Below are 12,392 nucleotides of genomic sequence, written 5' to 3'. Positions count from 1 at the left end.
CTGATAAACGGGATTGGAAGCCACTGCCAGTGCACTGATATTGTCACACCACAATTTTGGTGGAGTGAGAGGAAGACGAAGATCACAAAAAATGTGTCTGAACCAAGATAAGGTGGCAGCTGTGTAGGCCATTTGGCGATACTCGGCCTCCGTACTTGAGCGAGACACGCCGCGCTGCTTTTTAGAACTCCAGGAGACCAAGTTATCCCCTAGAAATATGCAATGACCACCAGTGGAGCGACGATCATCAGGGTCACCAGCGTAGTCAGCATCGGCAAATGCTGTGAGGGACAAAAAACTGGGTTTATAAACGAGACCGCGATCATGAGTGGCTTTCAAATAGCGAAGAATGCGTTTGACGGCAACCCAATGTGTAGTGGTGGGCGAATGCATATACTGGCAGACTTGATTCACAGCGAAAGCAATGTCCGGACGTGTGAATAAGAGATATTGGAGAGCCCCAACAATACTTCGAAAGGTTGTTCCATCCGCCAAGGGCTCGCCCTCATACAAACTAAGCTTGCGGCCAGGGAGGGCTGGAGTAGACAAGGGTTTGGCGTCAGCCATCTGAGTTCGTTTGAGGAGGTCCAGGATATATTTTGACTGTGTTAAGTACATGGCCGTTGGCGTTCTCGTAATTTCCATTCCCAAAAAATAATGCAAGGGACCAAGGTCCTTCATGGAGAATTTTCGACCCAATTGATGAATCAAGGTGGAGATGTGAGCTGGATTATTACCGGTGACGAGGATGTCATCAACGTAAATGAGCAAGTAAATGACATTAGTTCCATTGCAGAAAATGAACAGCGAAGAATCTGCCATGGAGGCTTGAAAGCCGAGCTCCTCCAGATGGTGAGAGAAGCACTGAAACCAGGCACGTGGAGCCTGTTTTAAGCCGTATAAGGACCGGCGAAGACGGCATACATGTGACGGAAACTGCGGATCGACAAAACCAGAAGGTTGGCGCATGTAGACTTCTTCATTTAAAGAGCCATGAAGGAACGCATTTTTGACGTCAAGTTGGCGAATTGGCCAGTTAAAATGAAGAGCCACGGAGAGAATGATCCTGATGGTAGCATGAGTGACGACGGGACTAAACGTCTCACTGTAATCAAGCCCTTCTTGTTGATGGAAACCATTGGCAACAAGACGTGCTTTAAATCTTTCAATGGAACCGTCAGATTTCCGTTTAATACGGTAGACCCATTTATTTGGTAGGACATTCATGGAGGGATGAGAAGGAACTAGGGACCACGTTCCTGTGCTTTGTAGAGCATTGAACTCTTCTGCCATTGCCATACGCCATTCGGGAGACTTATTTGCCTGTGTAAAACAAGAGGGCTCAACAAGTTCATTAGTCACATCAGAAACAAGAGCATACTTGGGGTTTGGCTTCTGAATGCCATCCTTTGAGCGTGTAACCATGGAGTGAACAGGTTGAATTTGTCTCTGAGAGGAAGGTGAGACAGGAGCAACACCCATTGCAGTCGTAGGGGATGGAATGGAAGAAGGGGCAGGGAGGTGCGGATTTGGTGGGAAATTAGAGGAAATAGGGTTAGGTTGGGGGGATGGTATAGTGGGATGCATGTGATGGTGCGGATGTGGTGGTAAAGGGCAGGGAATAGGACTAGGGTTAGGTGGGTGAGATAATATGGGGAATAAGTTGGACGGATGTGGGTTTGGTGGTACAGTTGGGAAAATGGGGTTCCTAGAGGGATAATGGAAAGAAGAGGGGTCAATGTTCAGTACCATAGACGATTGGGAGGATGAGGACGTTGTAGAAATGGATTCTTTGTATGGAAAATTGGTTTCATCAAATAGGACATGGCGTGACAAAAAAATGCGACCTGTGGACGTATCTAAACACCTATAACCTTGTTGATTTAATGAATAACCTAAGAAAATGCAACGTTTGGAGCGAAATTGCAGCTTGTTAGTATTATAAGGACGAAGAAATGGAAAACATGCACACCCAAAAACTTTAAGAAAATCATATTGAGGAGATTTTTGAAACAGTTTTTGAAAGGGAGACTCATCATGGAGAACTTTAGTGGGTAAACGATTGATCAAATAGTTTGCTGTATGGAAAGCATCATCCCAAAAAGAAGTTGGTAAGGAGGAATGAGCAAGAAGAGTGAGACCAGTTTCAACGATATGACGGTGTTTACGTTCGGAAATTCCATTTTGTTCAGGATGATGTGGACATGTAAAACGATGTAGAATGCCATGTTGAGTCAAAAAAATTTTGAATTTGTTGTTTACGTACTCCCCTCCTCCATCAGTTTGAAAGGATTTAATTGTAGTGTGGAACATGTTTTCAACCAATTTCTTAAAGGACACAAAAGTGAGAAAAACATCAGATTTTAATTTTAAGGGATATAGCCAAGAGTAGCGAGAAAAATCATCAATAAACACGACATAATATTTAAAACCATTGATAGAAAAAGAAGGTGAAGTCCATACATCGGAATGAACCAATTGTAAAGGAGATGAAGACCTAGAGACAGACAATGGAAAAGGTAACTTGTGACTCTTGCCCATGGGACATGAGTGACATAACTCACTAGTTACAACGCCCTTAATAGGCAATTTGTTCCTAGAAACCAAATTTTGCAAAATATGAGAAGATGGATGACCTAACCTAGAGTGCCAAATTGAATTGGACACTCTAGTTCCTAAAAATGCAGACACGCCTTTAATGGAAGATGAAACACCAGAAAAAGGGTAGAATCCATTCCTACTCGGGCCTTGTAAAAGCATCCTCCCCGTGTGGAGTTCCTGAACACAGTATGAGTTGGGATATAAGGTTAGAGAACAGTTATTATCGGTAGTAAAACGATGGATAGAAATAATATTGGTTGATGCATTAGGGCATAGTAGTGTATTAGGTAATGTGAAAGTAGAGGTAGGTGTACGAATGGAAGTGTTGCCTATGTGTGAAATTTGCAAACCTGTGCCACCAACAACTCCATTGACTTGGTCCATGCCAGTATAAGGATGAGGATGCGCAACAGTAGCTAGATTATTGGTGATGTGAGCATTGGCCCCGGAGTCAAACAGCCATTCCTGTATGGCAGGTGCTGTTGCAGAAGCAGGAGGAGCACGAGCAGCAAAGGCTTGAAGACGTGGTGCAGGGACACGTCCCTCATAAGACATATTTAGGCGGTTGAAGCAGTCAATCGCAGAATGACCATAACGATTACATATTTGGCATTGAATCCGGCTTGTAGTAAAAGTACCTTGGGAAGGAGAGGTGCCAAGAATCCCATCATGTGGGCGGGAGTGGGATACTTGGTGAGAGTTGGACCCTTGGTGATAGTAGGAACCTTGGTGAGAGGGTGAGGAGCTGTAGTGGCGATTGGTAGAGCCGCGACCAGTATTGAAGTTACTACGACCACGGAAGCCAGTAGAGGATCCTCGTCCTCGAGAAGATGCAGGTGCGCGGTTGCCATTGCGAGCGGCGGCAAGGACAGTGAGCCCACTGTCAGTACCAAACGCGGAATGTATTTGCTGTCGTCTTTCAGCGCCAAGGAGGAGGGCTTCCAAAGCACTGTAGGTAATAGCCTCATCACGGGCTTGAGCGGAAGCAACGGTACTTTCATAGGCCGGACCAACGTTGTTGAGGATGATGGCAACGATGTCGGAGTCGGAAACGGGAGCACCAGAGAGAGAGAGGGTATCTGCGAGACAATTAATTTTATCCAAAAATTCAGAAATGGAAGAATCACCTCGGTGAGTATTCATCAACTCACTACGAAGCTGGAGAAGGCGACCGGTGGACTGAGAAGCATAACGATCACGTAGTGTTGTCCAGGCAGAGTGGGAGCTGGTTTTCCCAATTAAAGCAGCAAGCACGGTAGGATGGACGGAGGAGTTGATCCATGACATAACAGTTGCATCCTGTTGTATCCAAGTGTCGAAATCAGGGTTGACTTTGTCAGTGATGTTTCCATCCTCATCTGTCAGCAATGCTGGGGGACACTTACTAGTTCCATCAACAAAGGAAACCAGATTTCGACTGCGGAGGAGAGGTAGCATTTGGGCTTGCCAGAGAGGGTAGTTGGTACGATCAAGTTTGATCGTGAGAAAATTGGAGACATTAGGAAAGGGAATGGGAGAGGAAGATTGAGAAGCCATGGGAGAACGGGGAAAAAAAATTATTGTCGCTAGACTTTAGCTCTTTGATACCATGAAAGAGTTTAAGCTAGGGTTCGAAAACTGTGAACTGCATAAACTCATCAAGGAGTATGGTTTGGCTTTCTTACAATCTGCATCATTGCAGTATGGTTTTTATACAGTTTTACATACACCCGCATGCCATAAACAATAGTACACGCATGCAATAAATAATGTGAGATCATGCAATATTCTTCTGCCCATCTTCGACAGGACTTCATGGGTTTCATTTAGAATAGTCCTTTCACCATGTCAGCAGCACATGGATTATATGTCAGCAGCACATGGCTTATACTCAGGTAGTTTGAACTGAATATTTGGTTTATCAAAGATGACATTCATATTTATAATTCAGAACAGTATCGCTCCGAGAACACTTACTTGAGGCACAATCTTAACCCCAGATTGATGAGCTTTCAACACAAGCTCCTCCGAACATTCACCCCAGTAAACCTGCAGCACTGCAACCTTTTCATCCAATATGGCTTGTATATTTTTCTCATGAGGAAATGCTAGAACAACACCAACCCCAAATGGTTTTTTAGTTAAGCTTCGAGTCTTCCTTATCAGCTCTTTCAAGTAATCTGGTGACTCCTGACGATCAATTAAAATTAGTATATCAACGATTCCTTCTTTAATTGAAAATTTAGCAAACTCATATATGTAGTATGTACTCCATTCCACAAAGGTTGAAAATTAACGGTCGAAATTTCAAATATTGATATGCATATGCATTACATGAGAACTCAACATCAACAAGATCCCCTCTCTTGTAGTTGAACAAGCTAAACATGCGGATCAATTCAATTTGGTGATGCAGAGAGGACAATTATGAACAAGGATTTTTCGAGGAACACCCGCCAGCGTGTGAGTGGGAGACTCCCATCTCTAGCGTGGGGCACTGATGGCCCAAGCATTGCTCTTACTAACAATACGAAAGTGCAGAAAGTTAATGGAATGAAGGTAGAAAGGACCTAATTGATAGAGATACAAACTTAGCTGATATTACAATTGTCAGGTATGAGCTCAACAGGGAGAAATTTTTCATTGTATCCAGAACATAAGCCGGTGCACCACGTGTCATAATACAAGTGGAGGGGACACTAAAAGTATATCCTCTTTTTCCACTTTTATTTCCACACCTGGTATATCGGTACGTTGGTGTTACGGATACATGAAATAATCACTCATCAACAAGGTTATCAAATTGATCTCCAGGAGGTGAAGTGAAAGTTGAGAACCATGATTGGGAATTGTTTGATCCCTTTCTCCGAGAAGAGAAGAGGCGAAACATAATCAACTTGAATTCAGGACAGCTATTTGAAATCTTAATGAGGGATCTGGATTCATTTGGAAAAGCAGTAGGGATATGTAAGAACAAACAATTTTTATTGGAACCATTCCTCTAATGAATTCTCTGGGAACTTATAACAATCATTTATTATCCAATTAAATAAAACTATCAATAAAAATCATTTTCCAACTGGAATTTAAGAAGAAGAAAAAATGGAAACAAAAAAGAAAAAAGGAAAGAAGGGTGACTTACCCAATCAGGAGCTCTGAGGAAACCGAGTCCACCAGCATTCGCAACAGCAGCAACAAGCTCCGGTCCTGAAATATCAGCTCCCAGCGGTGCTTGAACTATTCCGTACTCAAAACCCAATATTCCACGCCAACCCATTCTACTCTCTCAAATCTCTCACTAACTGGGAACTGCTCTAATATCGCCTGTGGGTTTCTAGTTTACTTAAAGTTATGATGATTACTAGGGATCCATGCATTTAAGGATTATTTATTTTAGGGATAATTTGATTGCGGTCCCTAATCCTTAACATTTTTTTATTAAAACCTTAATAGTATTCAAAGTTTGATCAAGGTCCATTGACTTTGTACACCTCATTATATTACTATTAATATTTATATTCTTATAGTTTTGACATTAATTGTTTGATATTTTATGAGATTTATAATCCTATAAATTTAAAATCCCTCATTATAATACTATTAGAAACGGTTATAATAAAAAAATTCAAACATTTTAATTGAATAAATGGATAAAAACTATGTAAAAATAAGAAATAATAAATGACAAAAGAATGTATCCATAGTGTTAAAAAAATTGGTACATTTCACATATAACAAAGTGGTACATTAATAAAGAAGAATGAGTACATTATAAATAAATTAGGGTACAAATAAAAGATTAAAAATTATGAGTACAAATGAATTTTTAAAAATATAGGTGCTAAAAGAAATTAATAAATGGGTACAAAATAAAACTAAAAAGAAAATACTACAAATTTAAAAAAAAATGTTGCAAATTAAAAGTGGGTACAAACTAAAAGTATAAATATATGATACAAAGTTTAGGCATAAAACATAAATATACCATATGTAATTTTTCTATCATTGATTAAATATACAATGTCACGTGATGGTATACACATAGGTACAAACACAAATAAAACTTTAAAAAATATGGGCACAAAAAGAAACTAATATATGGGTACAAATTAAAAATGAAAAGAAAATTGGTACAAATTAAAAAATATTTGCAAATTAAAAATTGGTACAAACTAAAAATAAAAATATATGATAAAAAATTTAGCCATAAATATAAATATACTAATTGTAACATTTTTAACACTAAAGGAATATATTTAAAAATAAAAATATTTTATTATTCAAATAATTAATGATGTTATTAATACCCAAGGACCTTGATCAAAAATTAAAAATGAATAGGATTTTAATCAATGGAGTAACAAAAAGAAGGATGTAAATCTAATTTTTCCTTTATTTTATTTGTAATGTTTTATAGTGGGGAGACGGCTGCTGGTGCTGAGTGCTAAAGCATGAACGTGGACAGTGTTCGTCTGTTTTGTAGCAGGATTGTTGTTTCTAGATTCTACACGCAAGCTATAAACTAATGCACCCTTTTGGTTTGTTTATTTTCCAGATAACGTAAGGGAGGACGTCAATTTTCAGTGAAGGATTTGTATGGCAAAAGTATATTGGTATTGTGGCATGTCGTGTAAGTGTTATAAACGAATAGGTTTTTCTCCAATTTCATTTTTTAGGTTTTCAGAACAATTTTAGACTGATTAACACTCATCACACTAATTTTATGATTCTCAAAATTCTCTAGTATCTATCAACTTCAAGAGAATTTTATTTCTTGTAATACATTTTGTGGCGAATTCAGGACGAAATAGATTGAAGCACTTCTATGCACTGCTGCTCCTTGTATAATGAACATTGATGGGGAGTTCTAAAGTTGTGGTGTGTTAGCAGCGTGCATAGAGACCTCAAATTTATAAAGTCAACAGACCCTAAAATCGTGCTGACTAATGGATTCTAAAAACCCTGGTGAGCCTATCACTAGAATACTATAGACCATAAAATTGTCTTCCATGCAGGAACCTCTTAACCAATAGAAATTAAGGAAAACTAATGAAAAATGATTGAAAACTTTGAGTTTTAATGATAAGGACAAAATAAATGGTAAAATGAATAGTACTATGATTAATTTTTTAGTGTAAAAATGTGGTTTTTCATTAAAATGAACAATACCGGAAATTTTTCGTTAAAGTTCCCTAGAAATTAATTTGTATTTCACTATTCATTGATGCTCGAGAAATAGCTAATTAATCAGAACTCTTGACACTAGTTCAATTTGGTTACAACTACGTAAACCAATTAGGTTGGACTTTAATATTTGACTCTAACAAATATATTGATTAGATGTATACTCTCTACGGTCCAGTTTTGTTTGTAGAATTGTATTTATATATGTTGTACTTGGAAGTCATTAAAACATGTGAAAATTTTGGGGAATTAAAAAAAACAGAATAGACAAATAAAATCATTTTTATTAATAAATGTTGGCTTCAAAGTTTAGCTTATCTCAATTTTGGAGTAGCATTCTCTTCCTTTTTTTTTCCCTCCTCTTTCCTCCCCTCTTATTTGAACGGTCATAGTTAAGCTACGTCAACATCTTATATTAATTTTTTTTATAGAAAGAGAAAGATGAAATAGAGAATGTGAGAGGAAGGGAAAGAATCATACTCCCTCAATTTTACATCTAGTTTTCCATGCATGAAAACAATAATGTCAATATTTCCCAATAATTAAATCCTAAATAAACTGCAGTTGTATGAAATCGACCATTTTTTGAATATACTTGCCCTATAACTCACATACCAACCTTGTATTTGTATGGAGTAAGCTACTTTCTTTCTTTTTCTATTTTTTTTAATTTTTTTTAGAAGAATCTCAATGATACGAGAGAAATTTTATTAAATCAAAAAGAGAAGTTACACTTAATTAGGGTCGTAATATAAGAAAAAATAATAAAGTAAAATGTACAAGAAAAGAGAGAGAGACATAAACATGTCCCTCTTAAGAAAACAAATAAAACTACAAGAGAGGAGGGGGTGGTTTGGACATCTGTTGGGGGACTTTTAGGTCGAAGTGGACTTGGGCTTTGAGAACGTCCTCTTGTCTCTCTTGGTGCGGATTCGTAACAAGTCCCAGGATATCTCAAAAGAGATAGCTTGTCTTAGAAAATACCCTGGTAATATCAACGACTCGAAGATAGCGTGAAAGATCAAGATAATGACTTGCTCAAGTGAAGCATGGTGTGAAAGCTAGAAGATTATCAATTTACATGAGAGAGAAGGGATTTGTATGGTTGCATGACATTCTTTGCTAGATAATCTAGGCTTTCCTAGGGTGGTAGTTAGGTTTCTAATGGCTGGGATGTTTGATGTAAAGCTACGAAAATTACAAAGGTTGCATGGATGGTGATGCTTGGGGCTTGGAGTATGCTTCTGGGCTAAGTGAAACTTTCTGGCCTTCTTCCTGGGTAGTTCTCTCTCACTACGTTTTCTCTATGTCTCTCTGTGTTAATCTAATCTCATCTGTATTTTTCCCTCCAATGGTTTCTCTTCCTCTCATTCCCTTCTCTTTTTTTGTTTTTTGTTTTTTGTTTTTGTTTTTGTTTTTGTTTTTGTTTTGTTTTTTGGAACATGGGCTTCCTAATGGGACTTTTCCTCTTTCCGTGTGGCAACGGATCACTCCCTGCCATTGTGCTCCCTTGCTTCCTGTGCACGTCCAATCATATGGAGAAACTCTGGGTATTCCCCCGCCTTCACTTGGTAACTGTTACAAACTGCTTTTCTCCTTAGGACAAGTGTTTAATTTGTCCTTGCTCCTCATCTCCTTCTTTAATTCTCATTCCTTCTTCAAAATTTTCATAACTACTATTCTCTCCAAAATCTTCTCTGCTCTTTATCCTGTTTGTGCTTTTTTGTGCTTTGTGACAAGGTTTTCTTCAAATAAGGAAATTCTTCCTATTTTTTGAATTTTTTTCTCCTTTTGTCTTCTCTGTTTGCCATGGTGATGAAATTAGGCATGCATCTCTCCTTTTGATCATGTGTTTCAAAGATTTTGGGGTTTCAGCATGGACGAACTAAAGGTGCGGGTCCTTCCTACGGGAAATCAAACTCCACCCCTTGGGTAGTCTTGCGGCTTCGAATTCATGTGTGTTTTCCCTCTGTGATTTCTCTCATGCTTTCCATGTATCTGTGTAATTGTCATTTAGCCTAGCCTTTTTGCATGTTGGTGTGCATTTGGTTGGGATCGATTGATCAGTTGCATTGATCTACTTAGTGTGATTAGCTTGATAGCATACATAACCTATTTTTGCTTGGGTACATGTATAACATACTCTCCCTAGCTAGATTTGTTTAGGGCTTTGATAACATGGCATATGTAGTGAAAGATGCATTTCTTTTGCGTGATAGCATGTAGGGAAAATAGTCCCATGTTAAAGTCCTAGACTTTCGCATAAAAGGCTTGGAATTTTATGAACGTACCCTTCTGCTTTCCCGAGGCGTGTTTGTTTGTTTTCCTAAGGATATATTCGTTATCGTGTTTCACTTTGTATACTTGCACATTTCTTCTTGCATGCTGCACTGGCTTATGGTATCTATGGTTTGGCGCTTGATTTCCATAGGTGCATTATGGCTACGGAATCACCAAAGTGTCCAACTGTGGTTGATGGGTCATTCACTACTGAGGACCGACTTCGACGAGGCAAGCCGCTGCCTCCTCTTGGTTCTTAAAGTAAGGCTTTCAAGAAGGAAGAGCCTTCCTTAGACTCGGTCCCTTCTATTGATCCCAGATGTATTTCTTAGTGCTACATCGAGAGTGGGTTATTTCTCATCACACCGATCCACTTCAAGTTCTCCTATGGTGAGGTCATTGGCTGGGCAAATTGGGTGGACACTGGGCTTAGCTTTACGAACCAATGGGCGACCTTAACAAAGGGCCAAGGTTTTGGATGCTTTCTTCATGACCAAGAAGCAGGTTGTTTGCCTCAAGCCCAAATTTCTTCGCCACGTGGTTAGGAGGTGGAGTAAAGAGACCCATATCTTTGTTTATGCTTAAGGAGAATTTACCCTCACTCTGGAGGATGTCGCCAATATTATGCATCTTCCAATTACGAGTAATTTGGATCTCTTCCATTACGTCATTCCTTTTGCAGACAAGAACATTTTTTATGTTTTGAAAAATGGTGCTTATACTTCTCCGAGCAGGGCTTTTCGCTTCAATGAATGGATTAAACACTTTTGACAGAATAAACAAGAGCCGAACTACAGGTTCGAGGCCATGTTGTGTTTGTGGCTAGGTCACTTTGTCTTTTATGATAGCAAGGATACCTTCATTTGCCATGTGATACCTTGGGCAATGACGATAGCACATGGCCATGTGGTTCCACTAGCTTCACTATTTCTCGGGCTTCTCTACCATGAGCTAGATCAACTTCACACTCTGAAGGAACAGGTCGAGGGTAGTGCCCCGTTGAAAAGTTTCCTTTGCGTTAGCTTTTTGCAAATCTTCCTATATGAGCGTATCAAGGGTCTGAAGATAACCTCTTGCCCTTCCAATGCAGCGAAGAGCTGATATGTTATTGATTCTTCCTCTACTTGCCTAAAAAGCTCATGTTAGCTTACCGTTGGTTTGGGAAGATTCCAGCAAAAAAACAGAACTTTTTGGAGCTTTTAGACAATGTTTCTAGCTTTGTTTTCCGTCCGTATGTGTCAGTCCCGAAAGGTTTTGCCTCCGTGATGTTCTTTATCGATGTTGCTTGTGATGATGATCCAAGTGTGATGTCAATTCTTTTCTCTGAGATTCTGGATTTCCTTTCGCTTACCAAAAAATCGTTGACTTTGCTAGCTTCTTCAATCCCCTTCTAGGGGGAGGATAACAAAGAAAGAAGTGTATCTTACTCTCATTTCCGGGTGCGACTTTAATTGAGTTTTAACCAAGGAGTGCCGATATCTTTCCATGCGAAAATTGAGGCCTTTTTCAATAATTTGTTTTGGAGTTCTATGTATGCGCCTCTGAAATGTTTTCGCCATTTCCAGTACATTACCAACTAGACTCGGGTAGGTGGTATCTCTAAAGGTTATGCCGCTTATTAGTTGAAATGTTTCCCTACTATCGCCAAGTTTCATAGTGATAAGCAGCTGCGGTTGTCTCCCAGCGTTGTCAGCCATCCCAGGCTAGTGTTAGAGCCTATGACTGCTGCTTTAGGTTCAAAGCATCGATGCCCTACTACAGCAGAAAAAAGCAATGCTTCAGATGACTCTTCTCGGAGCATCAAGAAGTGTGGGGCATCAGGTGCTAGCGAAGGAAAGCCTACAGATCAAGGGAAGAAAGTGGCTTCGAGTATATTTCTTGGTTTGACTTCTCAAGCTAATTTTACCTTTGCATGTTCTTCCTCAATGTTTTATATGTTGTGCCTCAGATGATGCAGTTAAACGTTTTAGGCCTTGGGTGGTGAGGACGGTCCACCTAGTAGCAAGCCTGACTCTTCCCCTATGCCGAAGAAATCGAAGAGTGAAGGTTTCGCAGTGAAGCCAAAGACTAGTAATAGATCTTGTTCCCTTGTTTCTTACTCCATTTGCTTTGTGGTTGTATGCTAATTATAACTTTGTCACAGCTAAGACTTTTGGCAAAGAAGTAGTTCCTGCTAGCCCTGCCTGTAGGACTAGGAGTGCCCAAACGTCTACTTCTTCCAGCATCCAAAGCATCCTGAGTTCCTCGATATTACTACCGCGAGTAGGGAAGAACAGAGTGCTAGGGGGAAACTGACGGCGATGAGGCAGCTATCGAAGGCTTAGCCGTTGAGGAAAACAACAATATAA

At 39.5% G+C, this 12,392-nt stretch overlaps 1 protein-coding gene across 2 annotated transcripts in view; it reads right to left on the bottom strand.

The window, feature by feature from the left end:
* The window catches only part of LOC126621789 (uncharacterized), a 94,560-nt gene extending 87,564 nt beyond the window's left edge, over window positions 1-6,996 (bottom strand). Inside the window, exons 1-3 of one of the 2 annotated variants that reach the window (XM_050290374.1) lie at window positions 6,981-6,996; window positions 5,723-5,976; window positions 4,558-4,770 (exon numbers count right to left, since the gene is read on the bottom strand). In XM_050290374.1, the coding sequence (XP_050146331.1) occupies window positions 4,558-4,770; window positions 5,723-5,857 (348 nt within the window). In that variant the 5' untranslated portion in view covers window positions 5,858-5,976; window positions 6,981-6,996. Of the gene's footprint in view, window positions 1-4,557; window positions 4,771-5,722; window positions 5,977-6,980 lie in introns of those variants that run through there. The other variant, XM_050290373.1, reaches the window with a different exon arrangement.
* Between the last annotated feature and the right edge of the window lie 5,396 nt (window positions 6,997-12,392).

This window comes from Malus sylvestris, chromosome 5 (assembly GCF_916048215.2).
Source record: "Malus sylvestris chromosome 5, drMalSylv7.2, whole genome shotgun sequence".
In the NCBI taxonomy this organism is placed as follows: domain Eukaryota; kingdom Viridiplantae; phylum Streptophyta; class Magnoliopsida; order Rosales; family Rosaceae; genus Malus; species Malus sylvestris.
Note: the sequence above shows the minus strand (reverse complement) of the source record. Positions and strands in the feature narration are given on the sequence as shown.